Source organism: Battus philenor, unplaced genomic scaffold (genome assembly GCF_028537555.1).
Source record: "Battus philenor isolate CCGP_79_NKW_IND1 unplaced genomic scaffold, ilBatPhil1.0.hap1 SCAF_27, whole genome shotgun sequence".
NCBI classification, from domain to species: Eukaryota; Metazoa; Arthropoda; class Insecta; order Lepidoptera; family Papilionidae; genus Battus; species Battus philenor.
The window spans coordinates 10,484,746-10,508,163 of NW_027181690.1; the positions used below are offsets into that span (position 1 = coordinate 10,484,746).

Consider the following 23,418-nt stretch of genomic DNA (forward strand, 5'->3'; position numbering starts at 1 on the left):
TGGACCCCACGTTGGGTAACATTGGTACAGGGTGTACCATACATTAAATGACAAAAATAACTTATACATTTGCACTTTTAAAGCTTTTACATCTGTTTCCAATTACCCTATATTAAGTGATTTATTTGACAATGGTAGTTGGGGAGGTTTTGGCGACCACGAGCTGGTGAACTGGGTATCAACGACATAGTAAAAGTCGCGGGAAGTTACTGAATTCGTGCAGCGCAAGAGCAGTTGTCGTGGCGATCTTTGAGGGAGGTATATGCCTTGCATTAGACCTCCGTCGACTGAAATGAACAAGACATATGGATCCGGGACATGGTCACTTATGAAGGGCCTCATACGAAGGCTCAAGGTCATCCAGAGAGCGATGGAGAGGGCTATTCTCGGAATTTCTCCTATTTTTCAAATACATTTGTGAGTTATGCTGGTTGGAAATGTTACTTTTTTTAACGAACATATCATCAAGCTCCTTGTGGATAAAATTTCGTTATCAGCTGATCTCTATTAGGAGAAAGGAATATTCCAGAATTGTCATAGACAGAAATCTCACATATATATATTAATTATCATTTATCATTCGTACCTTGGAAAGACAATAATTATTAAAATAAAAACAAACAGCTTTTTTATTTTTTTATTATTAAAATTTAAATAAATAAAATAATAATTAATAACTTAAGTTATATCCTTGTACTATATTTATCTTTCACTCTTAACGTAAAACATATCATATTTGATGCAGTAAATACATGGAATGACTTTAACAAGATATGCTCTATTTTATTTGAACTATCATTTGTTTAAATTTAATTAAACGAACATATTTCGTTAATAATAAAGTTCTAAAAAAAATGTTATATAATGTCCAAAATTTAAACGTGAATCAATTGCACATAAGGCGTTATACGAGGTCGCATGAGCGCGTTATACGAAAAGGATTCATTTTTAAATAGTTAAATCGTGGGTAACATTGTACGCATATATAGTTCCACAAGATATCTTAAACCTTTCATCTCTTAGTTTTAAATCTAAAATTGAAAGTATATTATTAAATGAAAAGAGTTTTTGGTTCGTGGACATATTTACATGATTGATATTATAATGTACAAATGAAAAAAAAATCTATACTGCTTATGTTAAAATATTCAACGATTCAATAGCGAATGTAAATGCATACTTGAATAAAGATATTTTGATTTGTTTTTCTGAGGATTAATTATGTTAAAATGGCACTATATTCTTTAACATTGTTATCATTGTCTGTTAGAGCATGTTTATATAGTTCATCATTTCACTGGTTGATGGCAGCGCGAGATTGATCATCTTGGTGATGTTCAAAAGACGCCAATGCCATGCAGTCTATCGCCTAATCAAACTTGAGTCAATTTTGAGTCCAACCACGTGCGAACCAGTGTTGAAGATATACGGGTGAAGATAGTTGGACTTGGCTGGGAAAGACAATGTTCTGATGTCCATCCAGAGGTGATTCCCCACAAACCGTCATCAGCTGTCACGGGTGCACCGGCATCAGGCTGTAAAAAAAGTTTTTTTTTTAAATGACAGTTTGAAATAATTCTTTATTTAAAATTATTTACTTATTCATGGAGAAGAACGTTGGCAGTTGTAACATAGTTTATAAATTAAATAAATACATTTAAAAAACTTTTAAGTTAAACGGTTTTTTGATACCCATATTGTGGTGGTTGTGGAAAAATATGTACCTAGTCCACCATATTAGAACGGCGTCCATCTTGAATTTTAAATTTTGACATAATCATCGTGTTTTACTAGTGTAGCCCTTTTATTTGATACCCCTCTCAATATGAGAGAGTTAAGGAAAAATACGTACTCCGCCATTTTGTATCGGCGGCCATCTTAGATTTATAATGTTATTGATTTTATTATATTGTATTGTCATCTAATTTAAACGTGTGTACCAAATTTCAGATCAATCTGACAACGGGAAGGTGCTTAAATTTCAATTTCTAATTTTGATCCAAATAAATTTAAAGCAAATTTAATTAAAAGCAGCTTACCAGACAAAGACTGTGATGTGATATAATCGGGTCTAAACACAGACTGGACTCCTCCAGGGTGTAGTTCAGGGTGGACATGAGGCTATGGCACCAGCTCCAGGGTATCATCTTCTGCGTTGACACCCTCATGCTGTTCACTTGAACTCGCTCCTGTGCCGAAGAAGACAACACTCGCCCTTTGATCTGTTTTCCAAATAAATTAAAAATTATGACTTATGGCGCAATTTTAAATTAATGTATGAAACGTTGTAAAAAAAAAACAAAACTTGTCAATATTATTAACGGCCAGTATTCCAAAATCTGTTAACATACAATCTTTTTCGCTGAAGCCATTTTGATTGAACCGTTCATGAATTTTTTTGCTCAGTTTACATCTGAACATTTATTTTTATTTACATACATTTAATTTCATTTTTATATGAGTCGTATTATTATTATATAAGAAATGAATATAATTTAATGGAATCAGGCATTGTGTGATTCGCATTGTTTGCCGCATACGCATTTATCAGCGGGCTGGCGGGCGGTGCACTTTATATATATTAACAATATACATCCTAAGAAACAAGATGTATAACCTATAAAATATTGCCAGCAAATATACTGTGAAATATTGAATAATAAAATTTAAAAAAATGTATATATAACTGTCAATACTTACGATTAACCTGGGCCAGTATGTTGCCAGGAATTTGGCACTAAGCACCTTCCCTTTAATCCTGGACAGGGGGATAGGTTTCAGCGTGTCTGTGAATTCAACTGGCGATGCCAAACGTAGCAGTGCCACGTCGTAGCTGGGCCAGTTATGTTTATATGAAGGGTGTATCTCTACCTTCTTGATCGGTACAAGTGTACCGCCTTTCTTACAGTTCACTGTACCCAGCCGCACCCTGAAGAATTTTATCGATTCTCTAACGCTGAAAACGAAGTAAAAAATTTACTTTAAGAAAATTAATCGTATGTACAAAATTTTGAGCTAAAAAATAAAACGAAAGAATGTAAATGGTTAATTCTTACAAAGTATGTCATTTAATTGTCTTTGTTTAATTGCACACACAATTCAAAACGGAGCCTTACGTTCTGCGTCACAGCCTACATTAAACTTGGTTCAATTGAGCTGATGTTTTGACAATTATTTTCTTTTAAATTCCTAAGAATTCGGGGATTTTTATTATCGTTACGTCATTTATTATTTTTTAAAGTCTTGGTAGCATGTATTGTTAATAAAAAGAGCTATGTATATATGAAAAGGTTTTATATGTTACTAGATGTACCCACAATTTGGTCCGCGAAGAATTAAAAAAAATCATTTAGTTCATTTGGGTATTTTTCGTTTGAGAATTTTTCTAGAATAAAAGTAGCCTAAGTTACTGCTTATTAAATCAACTACCTGCCAGAATAAGTCCCGTCAAAATCGGTTCAGCCATTTCAGAGATTAGCCGGAACAAACAGACAAACAAAATTTAAAAAAAAAATGTGATTTTGGTGTACAGTACCCGGCGATATTATAAATATTGCACATCGACCTTTGGAAAGAGGCAATCGGTTAATTTCGGCTTCGTAGAGCATTATCTCTGTCCCACACTACCTATGTAACGTTTTGTCAGGCGTATTTCGTGCGACAGAGATAACGCTCTACGAAGCCGAAATAAGCCGCTTGTCTCTTTCCAAAAGTCGATGTGCAATAGTTATCATCGTGTACTGTATGTTAGTAACTTAATCAGCGGTGAAGTGAACAAATTAAACCTAATTTTACATTTCGTATGTAAAACTTTGTTGTAATTTTTAACACAGATAAGACATCAGACGCGGCGTGGGTAAACCCCACTAGTTTGACCGATGAGGTCAACAGAAGTGGACGGACGCGGACAGCGCATGATCGGTCACATAGCAATTTTGGGGAAAAACCATTGCCACGTAGTGGATGTCTACATGCTGAAGAAGTAGAAGAGAAAGTCGCGAAAACTCCATATAACTATACCTTACTATAATTTAAAATACAACCACAGTTTAAAATCATGTATAGCATCTCTTCGATAGCGGTTTGCCTAATATTACTCACATACAGTCATTAAAACTTTAGGAAAGAAGACAAGCTTGTTTATTGTATCGTATTTTCATCACAATGAAACTATTATCAATTACTGCAAGTCACAAATGCTCAGATGGACACGCAACTTGGAAAGAAAGAACCATATCATCTGTTAAAACTACCTCTAAGTGCACCCCGTACTAAAAAAGAACCTGAGAAAGACCTAGGAAGTAGCTGGAATGTTTAGAGCGAGATCTTTGGAGTATCGGAAGGAAGATATCTTGGAAAACAATGGAACGAAGAATAGAGCGAGATGGAAGATAATTGTGGACGAAAGACACTTAAAGGGTTGTAGTGTGTCAGGAAGAAAAAGTATACATACGTACAGATATATAAATGAAGTCATATATCATCATAATTTCTTTGGTTGATGCCTATGTCTTGCGGTGGAGTTCTATGAGATAAAGGGAAGAAAAGAATTGTGATGGTATTATAGCATACTTATAGAACTCTCCAGCAACAGTCAACACCCATCTTTGTTCTATAAGAGCACCGGTGGCATAGTGAGTGCCTTTCCTCTGCACTGACACGGAGAAAGGATACTTTATAGATCCTCTTTTCACTTTGTGCGCTTTGTCACCTTTGCTTTTTGGTTTCTGATCTGAAATAAGAATATTAGATTGGTTATTTAAATCACGCCTGTTTTTTGGGATCTCTCGTTCACCCTACCATGTGTGGAAGATGAGTTTTTAAGGTTTTTAAGCTTTGATTTCATTACTTCTTTCTTCCTTCACAATATCTTTTATGCCTTCCTTTTGTCCTTCACACGTTCTATCATTATTTGCAAATCTTCTCCCATACATCGCCTTTGTTCTCTCATCTACATTCTCTGATAACAATTATATGTTACATATCACAGATTTTTATGACTCATTTTCATTGTTTTGCCTTTTATTATATCCTGCGAATCTTAATGTCCCTTAATATGTAGGGTCAGGTCTTCTCTCTTTAGAACTCAAGGAATATATGGCGCTGTTTGTTGTCGCCTATCAGGGAGGCGATGCTTACTCCCTCTATCTTTCTCCCCATCTCGTCGCGGTTCGAAATTGGAGGAAAGCACTGGTCATAATAAGGCTCAAAATTACTCAGAGAATGTAGAGAACCATGTTCAAAGATTCAATGTAAGATCTAATCAAAAGGAGATCCGTAGAAAAACCAAAGTCATTACACTTAGCTCAAAGAATTGCTCGTCTGATTTTGCAGTTACAGGCCACATCGCTAGTGCAACCGTCGGTCGTTGGGGCCGAAAGGTAAGGTAGGGTAAATGTAGATCAGAGTATGAAGGAGTCTCTATTTCATTTGACAAGCGACAGCTTGGATTGGATACGCTTGGCGAATGGAATACGAAGTATATGAAATGTACGACGGCTTCATTAACGTGAAAGTTCTTCCTGAACGCGTTTTGGCGTACCGCGTACTTAATCAGGTTGAGTTGGACACGGTCTTGGTCCAGAGGTTCATCAGGCATGGGAGATGCCATGGAAGCTACCTTCATAGGTTTAGGCTCAAAGAGAAAGTCTCGTGCACCTGTGACCCAGAACGTGACCAGACCGTGGTGCACTTAGTGATTAGTTACCTGCTGAAAGAGCGGATCACCGGTTTTGGTTGCAAGAAAATATCGAGGAAGAACCATAGTCTCACTAGTGAGCAACATAGAGTCGCTAGAGGTAACCACTGCACACAAACAAGTTTCCAGAGGATGAGCAGTAGCATTCTCTGCGTACCATATTACCACACTGCGATCGCGAAGCGTGGCGTTTATGGTATGTCCCCTCATATATATCTTTGGGGGAGGCTTATGCCTTGCAATGGATGTTTATGGGCTGAAATGACTACGACGTAATTTATTTTCTACTTTACAAAAAAATAAATTATTATTTTTATTAATAGTCTGTGTAAAGCACTTTTTTAAATTAAGAATAAAAGCTTCAAAAATGAAAAGAAAATTCTTACCTTTAATAGAATTGTGCTTAGTAACATTTTTGCTTTTAAAATGTATCTCCTCGTCGATTGTTTTCACAGCGTTTTTAACTATTTCCCGGGCAAACTCTTTGCTCTCAGAATCCGGTGATGAATTTTCTAAACTGTCATAAGCGTCATCACTTTTATGATGATATTTGCTGTTCACTACTAAAATTAAAACGATATACAACATTGCAAATACACATTTAAAATTTTTCATTTTATCAACTTTTTGAGGTTATAAAATATTTAACATATTAATATTAAAATCTAGGAGAGTCTGTCCGCAAACGGAATGACAAATGTATTAAAAAGATAAACAATAGTCCAGGTGTTAAATACCAAAGTGAAAATGAATTAATGAAAAAAACAAAACGAATATTGAATGGCGTTTGGTCGACCATGCCGCAAAAAGACAAGCCAAAGAACAATTGAAGACTTTATAGCATTATGTTGGCGTGTTTTGAATAGATAAAAGATATTTCATAGTATAGGAATCTATGAACACATTATTTTCGCGATATTAATCATAAATGTAATGTATCATTATTTTAACTTTAAGACGCTCACAGATGGACATACACCCCCCCCCCTTCTATCCCCCCTATTCATATACTCCAGTAGAATCGGTTGAAAGTCTGTATCTAGCGATTTTAACAAAGTCGTCTGGTAGTTCACCTTGCCAGCAGTCCATGGCATCCTCTCAGTACCATAGGACTCTCGCTGCCATCTGCTCACCATGCGGCTTGCCAACTACCACTACAACTTGCCGAAGTTGAATTCGTCTATCTTTAAAGAACAAATAAAGGCCCACTATCCACAATCTATTTGCGTAGAATGTTATGTTACTTCGGCCACGAAAGAGCTCGGACAATGTAGAGAAGCTTGTCGGCAATGTGGAGGGTAAAGAGTCCAGGGAACGGAAACCTGTTGGCAATTTCAAGATCGTGGAACATCGCCGTGGTCACAGCCTGGAAACAGGTGGTGGTGGTATATTGACATACTCGACCACGGCCATCAGTCATGAGAAAGCGATAAAAAAATTTCAACATCGTTTTTTATTTTCCTGTGATAATTGGTTAATAATTGACAATTTTGATAGATTTCATTTTTAATATGTATATTTTAAAATTCATTTAATGTATATTATTTCTTAATGTTAATTTTATATGCATTGGTATATGTTGATTTGTAATTTTAATTTCTCATGTTTTTGATTAGATATTTATTGATATTCTTTTAAAAGGATTGTAACGTTGCAAGTTAACGTCACATAAATCTTAGTTAAAATTTTAACCAAAAAAATATTATCACGAGAAACGTCTCATAAATCGCAATACAGCAAAAAATTGTTCTACCCTTAGCGGGTAACGGTACGTCTCAAGTGGCGTGGGGTCGTGGGAGCATGCTATTGGTTTAACGGATCTTTGTTTTTATAACAAAAATTCCAATGCGCCCGCGCACCAGCACACAGAGTTTACACGAGTGCTCGGGAGAAGGATCCAGGCCTCGGTCGCGTTCACTAGCTAGGTGTCGTCTCACGCACCGACGCACACTCTTTGTGTCGGTTGCGTTCACCAGCTATGTGTCTTCATACGCGCCGGGGCCAATTAGAATTTACGTTATAAATTCACGCCTTGGTCCTATTCATTCTCCGGGCATCATTTAGTTCACGCCACAACCTTTACATCGTCTCGCACCCCAAGGGGTAAGTGTTGAACAAATATTATAAAGACATCATTATCATCTTTATCTATAAGTTAGAGCTCAACATTTTGTCTGTGTCCATAGTTCCATCATTATGTATTCATTATTACTTTTCAATTTGTTTATTTGTTTATCTCTCCTATCATTGTTTTACATGCTTTACATTTTGTAACTCCGTTCTGAAAGTAAACAATCACATCAACTGCTTTCGGTTTCTGCCCTTACTTCATCGCAAGCCATCTCCGGGTTTACTGTCAGCGGAGCAAATTATACATATACCTATATATGTATATCATAACTGTAACATTTATTCACAGGTGCGAGTTTAATGCTTCGAGTTTTATACTGCAAAGTTTATACTACAAGTTTTAGACTGCAAGTTTTACATTGCAAGTTTTAGACTGCAAGTTTTACGCTTCGAGTTTTACACTGTTGAAATTCATATCAACTTTCACCGGAACCATCACATCCTGCTACCTACCGGCGCTCCCTGCTCTCGACTTGCAGCCGCCTGACCAGTCCTGGGAGGTCGTGCGACTGCCTACCACCACCATCAGGGGAGTACCGAGCTGCGGTGCAAAATTAGACCAGGCCTTCTGCCCGCTACCCTTAGATAATTAAACACATACATATTTTTCTTTGTGTGCCTCTCTTTTTTGCCTTTTGCTGCCAACAACCACTACCCATCTTAATTAAATATATGTATATTTTTCTTCTAATAACGGCACAGGATAACACTTAGTCCTTTGTATTGCATCATATTTTATGGTTGATAATGATTTAAGAGAAGAGCTTTATCTGCAGAGTAGTTCTCTTTCCGTTCTCTATTTATTTACAGGCCTTGCCTAGTGTGGATTGCAACAGTACTTATGTTGGCAAACATCTATCAATTATACATGTATCCTTTATATCACTGTTTCTACTATGCATTTCTGTTTGATAAATAAATTTATTATTATTATTATTACTGCTATTATTTGTATTATTTTTTATGGCCCTCGCTATTGGGAGCATCTCGTACCCCCTATCTTGTGTGGGACAGGGACTATTCAACATTATTTAATTTTTTCACATATTTTTTTATTTTCATTATCGTCTTTTATACATCGTATGATCTTTCATTCTTTTCATTCTTGCCACAATTCTTCTGTCTTTCCCTTTCGCTCTGTAACGCCTTTCATACATCCCTCATTACTCTTTTACATTTTTATTCTTTTATTTCTATATATGATTATTACAATATCACTTGGTTTTACACTTTTTTTATTTTTGTTGTTAACATTTTTATTAGCTTTTATTTCTATCTATTACTATACTTATTATTTTTCTACAGAGTAGGAGGAACCCTTCTTTGGTTTTACTTCTCTTATCAGGGAGGCTATTGATTCCTCTCTGATTTTCACACCAGACCGGCACTCGAAGTCGAAGAGCTGGGCCGAGACCGCGTCCACCTCGACACTGCGGAGCACGCGGTAGGCTGAAAGGCGTCGGGGAAAAATATCCTCGTCACTGAAGCCGTTATTCCTTCCATATACCTCCTGTTCCATTCATCGAGCGACTCCAGTCTTATTGGTTTTATATTGTTGATGTTATAGTTGTCATAATTACATCTGTTTTGATTATTATTACTATTTGTTGTAATAATAATTATTATTATTACATTCTAAAAAGAGTGATGTTACATACGGAATACTTTATTTGATAGTTACATAAAGGTTCATTGTCCCACGGCGTAAGAGTGGTCAACGTGGTCCTGTTGTATTATAGACGTAATTCGAAGTTCATCGCGTATATATATATAAAGACTATCCTCTCCTTGATTGAAATGTGGCGTCAGCCAGAACTCCCAGGTTAGCAATTGCGCGATAATGTTGGTTCAAGTATGGCAACAACAATAATATTATTCACCCGCCGCTGGTAGATTTTAATAAATAATTAAACGATTTTCGTCCGCCATAATCATTCATTTTTCTGCTCCAGAATATGTATACACACCAATACCTCGCTTTGCGTCGTCTCGTTTTGCGTTTTTTTACAAGTTGCGTCGCTGCTTAATTAGTACTAATTTTCACTGTGCGTCGTTAGATTTTCGAGGTTGCGTTGTTTTGGGTTCGAGTCTTTAATTTTTTTTTAAATTTTCTTTTTGTTTCTAAAAGATGGCAACACTTTTGTTTCTAATTGCGCCATGCCATCAAAACTCGTGGATTCCTTTTCTAACTTAAAATAACGCAATTTGAATAGTTTTATTTTCACTTTATTTTGCTAATTTTATAGTTCAGTTTCAATTACGTAGTGTGTTGTGCTTTTTTTAAAAGAGAATTATAAACTTATATAAACTTAAACGTGTTGTTTCTAGTTACAAAAAAGGTATATATTTTTCCAATTTATTTATTGGCAGAGTTATAATATTATTTATCTTTTTTAAATATTTACTTTGTTCAGTTTTCTTTCCAAAAAGTAGTATTTTCGTGTATCTGGAACCTATTTTCGATCTTTACATGGTTTACTATAGAAAATCTTAATTCACTTTGCGACGTTTCAATTTGCGTCATTTTGGTGTATAATATACTTTTCCACCACTACTTACGTCTCTGTAACATCTCCGTTGTTCCAAATGGGTCGATAGTCTTAGATTACTTCAGGGTCACCAGTAAACTCGTTGGAAAGGAAAATTATAGCCAAGATTGATATTGATGGTGTATTCATATATACACAGAGAGTATTTACAATTTACACGACCCTGACACAAAGACAGCGACCACGTCAGTGATGGCGTCCGAATTCAAATCGGCGTTCGAATTTCGAAACGCCCAAGAATGATTTAAAATAAAAGTATTGTGGCCGTACTGGCCAGCAATACGGAGCCTGAACGCTACATCTTTTTTAATCACAGGCGTTCAAGGGCAAAGACGAAAACAACTCAATAAAAAATAATTAAACAGCAATAAAAACCTTTATTGATACCTGAACAGTTAAATATATTAAGTGTCTGCACTTGATTAATGTATATTTACATTATCGAGTAATTCATGTATTATTAATCTTGAATTATTTAAAATTAAAGCATATCCAAGTTGTTCGGTTCAATATAGTCTTCGAAGTTATTTATTTAACCGGTTCAAGTGTTATGTCAAATAGGAAGAAAATTAAAAAAGTCAAAATAAATTCGCACGTTCAATATTATGTTTTTTAATTTCAATGAGAGTAAGAAAGGGACTAATAAATAGCTACTTCCGCTATGCAGCAGTAGTCGTGCAATAAAGTGCACCGCCTGCCAGCGCGCTGATAAATGCGCGTACGGCAAACAATGCGAAACAACTACCACCGTTAATTCACTCTACATGTGTTTCACCCCTCCACGGGGCATCCTCAGGAGATGTTATACCGACCAGTGCCAAACACCGAGTGCATCATTGCACGACTACTGCTGTATATCGGAAGTAACTATATATTAGTCCCTTTCTTATTTAGGATGGACTTCCGCAAGGTAATGCCTGAATCTATTAGATATTCAATGAGAGTTTTAGAAAAAAAAGACACTTTATTTTGACATAAATAATTTGTTCAATAAATACTAATTTATATTTTTATAACATGAGAAGATGACATCGCTGATTTGTTGTATTATATAATAAATTATATTTAACAACTTGACATGATTTGAGAGCCGTCATAGATAATTCCGTACAAGTCACGTCGACCGCTTAGTAGCTTATTTTATTAATGCTAATAATAATAATATTTCTAGTTTGATAAAATCTTTCGAAAGTTCGAAAATTTTAATATCTGTGCACAGTTGCATAGTTTTAAGTTTATCAAAATACATAGAATATACAGCAGTGTAAAACCAGGGATTAATTTTTTTCTAAATGACATTCTTACACATCCGCCACAAGAAATATCATATAATGTACTTGTATAAAGAGATTTATAACTTAGTAGATTCCTCTAATCTCTTACCAGCAATACAAGATATTCCCCGATCACCCGATAGTTAGATTATAGATAATATTCTTAGTTGCCATTTTAACAAAAAAATGTTGGCAAAACAAGATCAAACTTTTATCTGTTGTGTAGTGCTCTGGACTTTGGAAGAATTAAAGTTTTTAAAGTTTATATATATGTATAAATAATTAATTTGAATGATTCATTTTTCAGGAATTAAAGTTGATTTTATAAATAGTTATTTCTTAATTTACTTTTAGAGTATAGTTGGCTTACATAGAATTTTTAAGAAATCAGTTCGAGAAATTTGGAGAAGCTTATAGTTGTCTACAATATACAGAGTAAAAGGGCTAGAGAACGTCCATGTACTTGCTGAACTAGCACAATTATGAAAGCGTGGAATGCCATCGTACAAGATCCCATATAATTTTATAACAGAAAAAATGGAGCAACGACTATCATGTTTGGCCTCAATCCTCAAATGTGCTTGAGATAGCTCCTCCGCTAATCGCCAGAGCTCTCTTGCGACCCTTAACATAGCTCATGTCGTTACTTTATCTATTTCCCTAAATCGTAAGTCAGCTAAGTGATTATGTGCAAAAGATACAAGTTTTGATTCGACAGAATCACATCTCAGCTAGGTCGAATAGGTTGCTATTAACATTTTCGACAGAAAATATATTATTTTAATTTAAAAAAAATATTTTTATTAGTTTTGATTTGATAATCCAATTTGATTTTTTAAATGTTTACTTTCATCGATATTATATAACCAATTTAATTTTTTAAAACCAAAATTTCCGAACGCAATGTTTAGTTGTCAATGTGATAGATGTATTGATTCTCTAATTTGAAACTCAAGTTTATAAAAACTTGTTGATCTACAACAATTAATACATTTAAAGTTAAAACGCAATGGGTTTATTGTCCGATCCTGAATATGGATCGGCAAAATGGGTTAAAATACTCAAACGAATTCAAGGACCGCTGTGTTTCTTGTGCTATGTCGGAGCAATTGGTTGGTTTTTGATGTTGGGAAACAAGGAGTTCAATAATGAGACATATTTTTCGGAGAACGCCCTGCTTCCGGGCTTGGTCACAAAGGAATTTAATGCAGAATCGTCTGCTAACAGATTCTACAGCGAATTTTTACAGGAAATGGAGGTTAAGAATATTTTTCAATTTAACCTACACACTGCCGCATATAAACACAAAAATAAATATATTTAAAACGTTTTTATGCTAGTATTGCTTATATTTAAATTACCAATAACTGTATAAATTATTCATAACAAAACACTAAATAATAAAGATATTAATATAACATTCAATATTGATTAAATTTTACTGAAAAATAATATTTTTGGTAGGAATGCTTTGGTGTTTCAGATTTAATACACTTGGTTTTAATTGATAATTCAGCATTTCTATTTAAAGGCTGTTACTACTTACACTAATATATTTTAATGAATATCTCTAAACAAATATGTTTTTTCTGACCTTTTTGTTGCCTGGTTCTAAAATTAAATCAAAATGTTCTGTTCAGTTGTTTCTAATAGAATAAATGTCAACAGGACATCATAATTTATTGAAAAGTAAACTAAATATTGTAACTTAGATTCTTCATAATGCAACCAAACAAAACACTTAGATATATATTTTTAAATACATACAATGTTATACAAGTAAACCTTCAAAATGCCAATGAAAACTGCCATCTCCAAGATTTTAGTGATCAATTTTTGAAGATGAATGGTAAATTGAAGTTCCTGACGTAACATTTACTAAGCATTATTCATTGACAATAGTAGAACTAAGCAAATTGATTTCAAATGTCATAGTTATACTCGGTATATAACTAATATAATATTCTATATCTAATAGATTCAGGCATTAATAAATATAATAAAGTTGAAAATATGTTTGGAATTTAACTGATTACTTCTGCCAGTACAAAGTCTAAAATAGATGTATATATTTTTTTTTTATGTAGTAATCAGAAATTTCAAAATATTTTTCTTACTAAATTATTGATACTTTATTTATTATTTCTAAAATGATTTATTTTTGGTTTGCACATACCATACATTAATTGACAGCATATAAGCTGAAAATACACCTGTTTGAAGCTTTTACATCTATTTTCAATCACTATTTCTAAATGTATGCAAATGTAACTGTTGTAAAGTTGCTATTTAGGTTATTTATTTTGTTATAGGATAAATATGAAGAAACAGGCGAGATGCCTGTACCATGGCTGGTCGGAAAGATGTCTCAGCTGCATTTAGAAGTGTACACACATAACTTTACTCTCAATTATCCAATGGGACAAGGACAGGTATGTTTACTGTCGGATATATATATATATACACAATAAATATAAAAGAGTTGCAACCAAGCTGGTAAACAGGGTTTGGGTATTCCACTAGGTGGGCAAATGCCATGGTCAGCAACATCAGCCTTACAGGAGACATCTATCAACGACACAATGATGATGAATCTGTGAATGAATGATTGAATGGATGTGAATGGCTGGACATTTTAGCAAGCTTCATACATTAGAGTTGTCTCCTTGACATATGAATAAAGATTCTTTACTTTAAGTATGAGCTCTCTTAACAGGCTTCAATGACAGAACCTATTATTATATTTATCTCCATATCTTACTCCACAATTACTAAAGTTCACCATTGTAGTACTACAAATTGTCCAGATATCTTGAGAGAAATTAGTTTATCCCCTCCTGGAAGGCCTAAATCCTTTAGCTGGTTATACAGACCTCAAGCTCCTACCTCCAATTTATTACATATTATTTTATTGACTAGGAAGTTCACTGCTGATAAAAGGCCTGCCACAAAGATATTGTGATATTTGTGGATATTTGAACCAAGTCATAAAAGATTATGTGTTATATTAGTTTTAACTGGTGCTATTGGAGGTATGGTGGAGGCCTAAATCTTAACAGTGGACAGTGGTGATTGTAATCAGTTTAAAATGGCTTATTGTTTTCCTCCAGATCTACAAGGGTACAAATGTATATGGGATATTAAGAGCAGCTAGAACAGCCTCGCTGGAGGCCATAGTTGTTTCAGCACCATTCCGATACCTGTCTTCACACCAGAAGGGAACGGCTGCTGGGATTGCTTTGATGTTGGCTTTTGCACAGTTTGCTAGACGTAAGTTGGGTTTTAGATAACAAACTCTCTCTACTCCAGAACCTTCAGGCCCTGGTTATCTAGTGCCTATTTAACTTTTTTCTTCTGTTTTTTTCTTACCTGAGTATCCCAAGGTTTATTCCTGGGACTATTTTAGCCATAGGATGTTCACTGCTGGACAAAGGACTCCTCAAAAATTTTTCAAACGATAGCGGCCTTCATGCAGTGTTTTATGACAAGGTTATCTGTATACATTATGGGAGGATTTCTTCCATTTTTATCTGTGGTCTGTGGTCTTCATTTTGAAATTTTAAGAACAAACAAAGACATACAGCATGATCTTGATCAGGATGATTCATGATTAATTGATGTAGAGAAATTTTTTTTCAGCACAAAAATATTGGGCAAAGGACATAATATTTCTTGTCACCGAGTATGAACAGCTGGGAATGCAAGCGTGGCTGGAGGCTTACCATGGTCTGAATAATGAACCCGAGACTTTCTACTCGAGTCTTGGTGGCTTCTCGAAACATGGTGCACCACCAATGGATTTTGGGAAGCTGTTATCTTCTGTAAACTGGGGAGAGGATACTACCAGGTGTTTGAATCCTGGGAAATTGCAAGGCAGATCTGGTTCCATTCAGGCAGCTATAAATTTAGAGTTTGATACGCCAAAGATAAGTGAGTTACATTTGTACAAATTTTACAATGTTTTTTAGTTCTTATGGAAGCCATTATTTCTTATTTACTTAATGTTTTGTTTTTAATTTTATCTTATTTCTAAACTATCGCCAATAGAATTTATAAAGGCTCTTTACTGACCAATTCACTGGTCTTAGGTCTGCCTGTTACAACAAAAATAATATGTGAGTTAACAGCGAGAAACAATTATTCACTACCATTATAATTCTTCTTTTAAGCCGATAACAATTCACTGCAAGATATAGGCCTCCCTTAAAGATTGGAACGATGACTGATCCTGCGCTGCCGGTATTCAGCGACTTCCCGTGTCTTTAACCAGCTCGAATACCTTGTAGATCTAGAAATAGACCGAAGTCTTCTTCCAGTACATCCTTGAAGACTTTAGATTTGATTTTTATTTCCTTTATCGTGCCAAAATAGTGCCCTCGCATTGGACTTCTGAGTTTGTTGAATAACCAGAAGTCGTATTGATACAAATCCGGCGAATTTGGTGGTTGTACAACAATATGAATAAAAATTTCAGTAGGGAACTCATCAAGTCTTGATGTGTTTAAGACACAAAACATTTTTTAATTTAGTTTAGGATGAGCCAAATGATATTCCAACTTTTGACAAACAGATGCTTGGTAAAAGTAATTTACAGTCCTACCAACTTAAAAAATAAAAATTATCTGCATTCCTAATGCCCGAGAGTTTAAAATGAAAATTTCAATTTACTTTTTAATCACAGTAGTATATTGTAGAATAATTATAGTATTCTATATCTAGTTCATTATATATTGTTTACCTATATATGGTAATTTTTAAATAAAATATGCACCATTTTTAAAAAATATTTTTCGTGATCTGATGTATATATATGTGTGTGTGTGTGTGTATATATATATATATATGTGTGTGTGTGTGTGTGTGTGTGTTGTATATGTTATATATGTTGACATGTTTTCTTGCAGAATATGTGGAAGTTAAAATAGAAGGACTGAACGGACAGCTACCCAATCTGGACCTTGTTAATTTGGTGCATAAACTCTGTGTGAAGTCCGGAATACATCATTCTTATAAATACAGGTAATAATTAATACTCATATGGTTTATTAACATTACTTCGCCCACTTCAAAGTAGGGGCTTCCCTTCCCTTCCCCCCAAAGTCTTATCCAGCGACTGCCAGCAACCTTAGCTATGTCGTCGGTTTACCTAGTGGAGGCTTACCCACACCGCGTCTACCAGCTCGTGGTCGCCACTTGAGAACCTTTTCATTCAAAAGTGGGTGTCCTGTACCCGAAATGATAATGATAAGGCTTTGGTGCAAACATTTTATATATGACGGTGGTGTTCTATGGTTTGCCGGAGGCCCATGTGCGTGCGTGTATGTATGCGTGTATACGTCTCTGTGTGTGATATAGGGGAGAGGGTGGTGGTGATTAGGAGGGGGGGGGGGGTTATCGCACCGTACTATTTAACTTTGCGTATTAAAGCTCTAGAAACATGGACTAGTTCTTATGATATGTATGAATTCTTTCACTTATTGTCTTGCAACTTGAAAGACCTTACAGGATCTTTCATCGCGGGTCATAAAAATATTACTCTCTTTAGTTAAGATTCAAAACATGTGTCTGTTGGATTAAAAAAAAACTGAATTAATATTCCCACAGTTACTCCTGGATCCGACGTTCGAAGATGGATGAGTGGGTAAATGGAATTTGGACTATGCTGAGCATGGTCAACACGCAGTTTCCTGGGGTAAGTTCAATTTAGTTCAAATCATCAAGAAGTTCTTTTTGGGGTCTCTCGTATTCCGCTACCATGTGTGAACAGGGGTCTTTCATACAGTATTAATTTTTTCATGTGATCTGTTATTTTAATACTTATCTTACATCCTTAACGTTCTACCATTAGTTCTCCATTCTTCACTTCACATTATCATTCATTCTTACCAGTTTTTTTCCATTCACACGTCGCTTCGATTTCATTTTTTTCTCCCCTTGGTTCTACATTTACATTAATTCGTTTTATTACATCATTTCTATGTGAACAGTTCCTAGCGATATGTCTTAGGGTATTGAAACCTGGTATCTCATACGAGGACCTCATTAGGAAGTTCAAAATGGTTTACCAAAGGCTTCGCTTCTAGCATCTTCTGGGGATATATCACCATACAGGGCTGTACTTGGGATTTCTCTACTAGAGCATACATAGCCTACCGAATTGACGAGTTGAAATGGAAGAAGTCGAAGAACACACCACCACAGAGGGTTTTCTTTTTTCTAAGGACTTACTTTTGGGGTCTCCCATTCCCCTATAAGGAACAGGGACGATAAAATCGATATTTTTTTTTCATTAGTTTATTATTTAATGGTATTTTCTTGCTCTTTAATTTCTTCTATACTTCCTTTCATCCCTCACATCTCACACCTTCTCTTACATTTCCTCTTCCATCGTCTTCCTTCCCCCATTTTTCCTAAATCAATTTATTTTACAGTATAACAGTTTAAGACTCAGTTTTTGTTTTATTTAAATTTTTCTCTAGGACACAGTTTTTATAATTTCTCATTTATTTACTTACCTTCCTTGTTTGTAATATAACTTAGTTAAATATTTCCTAAGAGCCGCTGGGAGAGTGTTATGCCCACAAATGGACGTCCTGATAAAATGATTTTGATGATATTGTCACAATTTTTAATATAAACTTTACAGCTAGTTTGTTTCTGTTGTAGTATAATACTAGTATTTAGATATACAGGTGATTGATTATAAGTGTAATAGCTTTTACAATCATCCTAAAGTGATCACTCTGAAATATGTTACATTAATATTATCATTACATTATTTATTATTTATGAAACCATTAATTTTTGGATAGGATGTACCATACATTGACAGCAAAAGAGCTATACATTTACCAATTTAAAGCTTTTTACATCTATTATTAATCACCCTGTATATGTGCTATAGGTACCGACTGGTAACCATGGGTTGTTCCATCGATTTGGAATCGAAGCTGTGACCCTAGAAGGTCGAGACGTGAACGACCCAGCCGGAGTACCACCAAAGGTCAACTCTCTACCGACTGCCAACTTCTACAGGCTCGGAGTGGCTCTGGAGAGTATCCTGAGATCTCTTAATAATCTTCTAGAAAGATTCCATCAGAGTTACTTCTTCTATCTTCTCGCTGGGACGAATAGGTTTATATCAATTGGTAAGTAATTATGATTAATCATTGATGTCAGCAGATTGATGCCTACGACAAGGCTTAGGTTCAAGGATCCAAGTTCCAAGGATCGCCACCATGACCGGACACGCTGCCCACATCCAGCGACTTCTCGAGATCTTGGCTAAGTCGACGGTCTACCTAATGGAGGGGTCTACTCACACCATGTCTACTTCGTGGTCATCACTCTGGAACCTTTAGATACCAAAGGCTTTCGATTGGCACGAGAAATATACCCTGGCTACTGCCATTTCAGACATTTTTTGATCTACGTCGGTGACTTTGCTTCTTCTGCAGATATCCTCGTTGCCCTTAGGTGACCTTCAGCCTTCTTATGAAGTCCACCATTAGCGAACACGTCACGATTTTGTACATAAATAACGGAAAATAATAATTAATTTTAATATGTAGTAATCCGAAATTTGATGATGTTTTTTCTTACTATAAGTGTACTTAGTATTCATTGATAGCAGATGAGCTATACATTCACTCAAAGCTTTTACACCTATAACCAATCACCCTATATTTGTAGTATCAGCCGTTTCATTCCATCAGTGTATCAATGATCGCTGCGACGCTCACACTCTATTCGCCTTCCCCCACCTCGCCCCCTCTCCTAAGGTGCGGTACAGCGGTTTCGTTAACACTATAGTCTCTATGTATTTCAGGACAATACATGCCATCGCTTTGTTTACTTTGCGCTGCGATGCTAATTCGAGCTCTATCCTTATGGGTTGGTATACAACAGGACGAAGAAGTTACAGGAAAAACAAAAGATGATGCAACGAATAATGATGTCAAAGACAATCTTACAGATAAACACGCAGATGATAAGACCAAAGAAGAAGAGAATTCCAGAGAAATTGAAGAGTCTAAAGAGACAAAGAAAGAAGAATCAGAAAGTAATGAAAAGGAAAGAAATGATGATCAAAATGAAAGACTTTTAGATGACAAGACGAATGAAGGCAATATAAAGTGTGATGATGGATTTAGTATAGTTAATATGGGAGCGAATTATTTTTGTGTACATTTCATAGGGTACACCGTGATGAATTTTCCAGTGATTTTAAGTCAGATTGGTGAGTAATTTTATGGACAATTATATCTTTCGTCATCATTTTAGCATTAGGATGTCCACTGGTGGACATAGTCTCTATAGATTTATTATAGAAGTGGTTGGACGCCTAAATCCAGCGTATTTAGATTTTCTTAACATTGCCGCCTGTCCACCTTTTGAGCGGATAATATGTGACTTCACTTATATTTATGTCATCATCATCAATATCTTTTAGCTGTTAGATGTCCACTGCTGAACGTAGACCTTTTTTATACATTTCTTTAAATTATTTTCATGTTATTCTTACCCTTGGTTCGTGTGTGAATGTGTGTTCTGAATCTTTCTGTTGCTTCTTCATCATTATCATCAGACAAAAGACGTCCACTTAAGTCTATGCCTTCTCCAAAGGTTGTCATGATGACCAGTTTTGCGTGTCCACATCTGGAGACTTCCCACGAACTATTTCCTCGGTCCATCTAATGAGGGGCTTACCCAAGTCGCGTCTACCGGCTAGTGGTCAACAACTTGAGAATCTTTCATCCCCAATGACCATCGGTTGGTTGACCTTGGTTCTTCTACGGACTTCTTCATTTCTATTGCTCTCTGAGGGACTTTGAAGGTTCAAGTTCTTACTAAGTAAGAAAAGGACAAATATTTAGCCACTTCCGCACACGCAGTGGTAGTCGTGCAACAAAGTGCACCGCCCGCCAGCCCGGTGATAAATGCGTATGCGGCAAACAATGCGAATTACACGACCGCCACTGTTAATTCACTCAACACGTGTTTCACCCCTCCACGGGGCATCTTCAGTAGTTATGTTACACCGATTAGTGCCAAACACAGAGACTCTGTCTTAGAGGGCCGGCGGGCGGTGCATTTTATTGCACGACTACTACTGCATGTGCGGAAGTGGCTAAATATTGGTCCTTTTCTTACTTAGGATGGACTTCCGCAAGGTAACGCCTGATTCCATTAAATATTCAAGTTCTTACAACTGCATAAATTTAATATTTTACAGGTGCAAAATTCTTCGACTACCCTTCAGAATTTTCAGTATACGTCGGTTTTATAGGCACTTCTATACCGTTAGTGGTTATAACGCCGTTCATACCGCGTCTGTTTCGTATATCCCCCATAAACCGTGAGGAGATGACGATGACCAATATCCTGGTGCTGATCGAATTGGCCACCGCCTGCTTGGCTATTGGCATGCACAACTTCTCGCTGGGGCTTGTGGTGGCAACTATATATACACCCCTTGCTCTGGTAGTGTCGGTTGTTGATGAGAAGGAAGCTAAACGGTGAGTGATATTTAAAGATAATGCTATTACACCTATTTGCAAACACCCTATATAAAGAAATCACTTTGAAATATGTTACTTTAGGTGATTGTCTCTTGGTGTTAAAATTGAAACTCAAATGCAGAGAACAGACTGCCTCTTTTGCCTTTTAAAGTTACGCTAATCAATCCTTGAAATAACCTTATTTAAACAACCAATCACAACCTCTACTTTTCAACCAATCACACGTGTCGTTTGTGTGAGAGCGACTTAAGATGTGTGCGATAGAGAAAGATATATATATGTATATATATGTATATATATATATATATATATACTGTGTGTATAAATGTATGTATATATATACTACTGTATATATATATAGCTACTGGTTTTGCAGCTGATTGTTGTAACATTACATTTTTTTTTTTAATTTGAATGCGACATGACAATAACTTCAGAACCAAGTCTGCGGGGACAAACAGAAAACAATAATAAATTTAAATATGGGGTAATATTAATTTCAAAACAATTTTTCTTACTTTATTTTTTGTTATTTTTGAAATATATTTTTTTTGTATAGGATGCCTACTTAAATGTATGTCGATTTACTATGATTACAGGTCAGTGGTATTGTTCTTGAAGCGTCTATATTGTTTACTCCTTCAACCTCTATGTATGCTGTCCCTTGGAATGATCGCATACAGCCGTGTACTATTCCCCGAAGAAGGTCTGATGAGCATGATCAGCCGGGGTAAGGACGCCGCCATGCAAGCGGTCATGTTCTCCATCGTCGACTCCTTGGTAAGTATTCCAATCTACATATAAACATACTGATGTTCATTTGTTTCTTTTATTAATATTATATATTTCATCAGATTTTACACTTCCTCTGCTGGACATGTCTACTCAATAGATCTTTTATAGATCCAATTGGAAACAAGCTACATCCAGCGTCTTCCTTGTTTTATAGTTTCTAAATTGATATTCTATCTCTTTCCTTCTTTATCTCCATCTCTCTCTATCCCTCTTTCTATGTACCCCTCTTTACCCCCTTTCTATATTCCTCTATCACTATTCCTTTTTCACTCCATTCCTTTCCTGTGTCCATCTTTCTCTATCCCTCTCAATCTACCTTTCTATATCCCTCTATCTGTTCCTCTTTCTCTTAGTCCCTTTCCTATGTCCCTCTTTCTCCATATCTCTCTCTACCCCCTCTACTTCTTTATTTCTCTATATCCCTCTCCCTCTCTTAATCTTCCTTTCGCTATCTCTATCTATCCCTCTTTCTGTCTGTAGTCCTGCTTCTTGTTACGACCGATGACCTCAACAAGGTAGACGGTCCACCTTGTAGTTACAGACCTTCGTTGCACTTGCTGGTCTATGGCCTCTTCTCTGGAACTTTAAGACCCCAACGGCCATCCACTCCTAGGCGCTGTAGGCTCACACTTATATCGGTTATTGTCGTTCGTCTATAGAACTCATAATTCCTGTCCCAGCGTAGCCATGACTCGTTGAGCGACTATTAGCTTGCTAATAACGCCCGAAACTCTGTACATGACGGGAATTTTTAAACCATATTTTTCAGTAACAGAATTTTGATCCGTATGTACTAGACTCACTAATGGAGAAGCATATAACGTGAACGCATCGATACGCAATTTCTTATAGTTATAGATTTATTCGTCTCGACTGTCATAATCAGAAATGTCATCTGTCATCCGTAAATATGCTATACTTTAATAGTCGTTTGCTAAAACAAAAAATTCTTATAAATAGATATATTATAACCTATAATAATAGAAATAATTTTGTTACAGATCTACGGTAACTGGTTGTACAATGTTGCCACGTCTATATTATTTCCGACATGGATTATATTGTGGCAAATACTTTGTAATAAAGTGGAGTCTTAGTAAAGAAATGGTTACGTTAAAATAAAAAAAATATATTTATTAGAAAAACCTTTTAATGAGTTTAATTTTATTGTTTTGCTGCATTTATATGTGTGATTGTAAAAATATGTCTAATATTGTATTATTAAACTATTTTTTCTATGTGTAATAAAAATGAGTTGTACCATGTAATATTATATTTGCAAAGAATAATAAAATGTTTAAATGTTCCACGATTTCCTTGTGTTATGAAAGTGTGTGTCGCTATTTAAGTGTTGCCATTCCAAATAAAATTTCGGTGCAAACAAAATTAATTCCCGTATCCATTAGTCATGCTATGCCACTTAACCTTCAACGACCCCATGCATTTTTTTT

General features: G+C 35.5%; 2 protein-coding genes across 2 annotated transcripts; one reads left to right on the forward strand and one right to left on the reverse strand.

Annotated features, from left to right (window-relative positions):
- Positions 1-1,373: 1,373 nt before the first annotated feature.
- On the reverse strand, positions 1,374-9,347 carry LOC137925763 (uncharacterized). Its single transcript, XM_068769232.1, has 8 exons — positions 9,132-9,347; positions 8,282-8,408; positions 6,085-6,261; positions 4,850-4,960; positions 4,573-4,732; positions 2,701-2,956; positions 2,040-2,222; positions 1,374-1,535 (listed from the first exon to the last, which is right to left on the reverse strand). The coding sequence occupies exons 1-8, from the start codon at positions 9,345-9,347 to the stop codon at positions 1,374-1,376; spliced, it is 1,392 nt and encodes a 463-aa protein (XP_068625333.1).
- A 3,237-nt stretch (positions 9,348-12,584) lies between these two features.
- GAA1 (glycosylphosphatidylinositol anchor attachment 1) lies at positions 12,585-23,153 on the forward strand. Its single transcript, XM_068768882.1, has 11 exons — positions 12,585-12,909; positions 13,964-14,083; positions 14,762-14,921; positions 15,291-15,581; positions 16,556-16,670; positions 17,256-17,343; positions 18,556-18,799; positions 19,480-19,890; positions 20,887-21,169; positions 21,772-21,952; positions 22,969-23,153. The coding sequence occupies exons 1-11, from the start codon at positions 12,661-12,663 to the stop codon at positions 23,062-23,064; spliced, it is 2,238 nt and encodes a 745-aa protein (XP_068624983.1). The 5' UTR covers positions 12,585-12,660; the 3' UTR covers positions 23,065-23,153.
- The last annotated feature ends 265 nt before the right edge of the window (positions 23,154-23,418 follow it).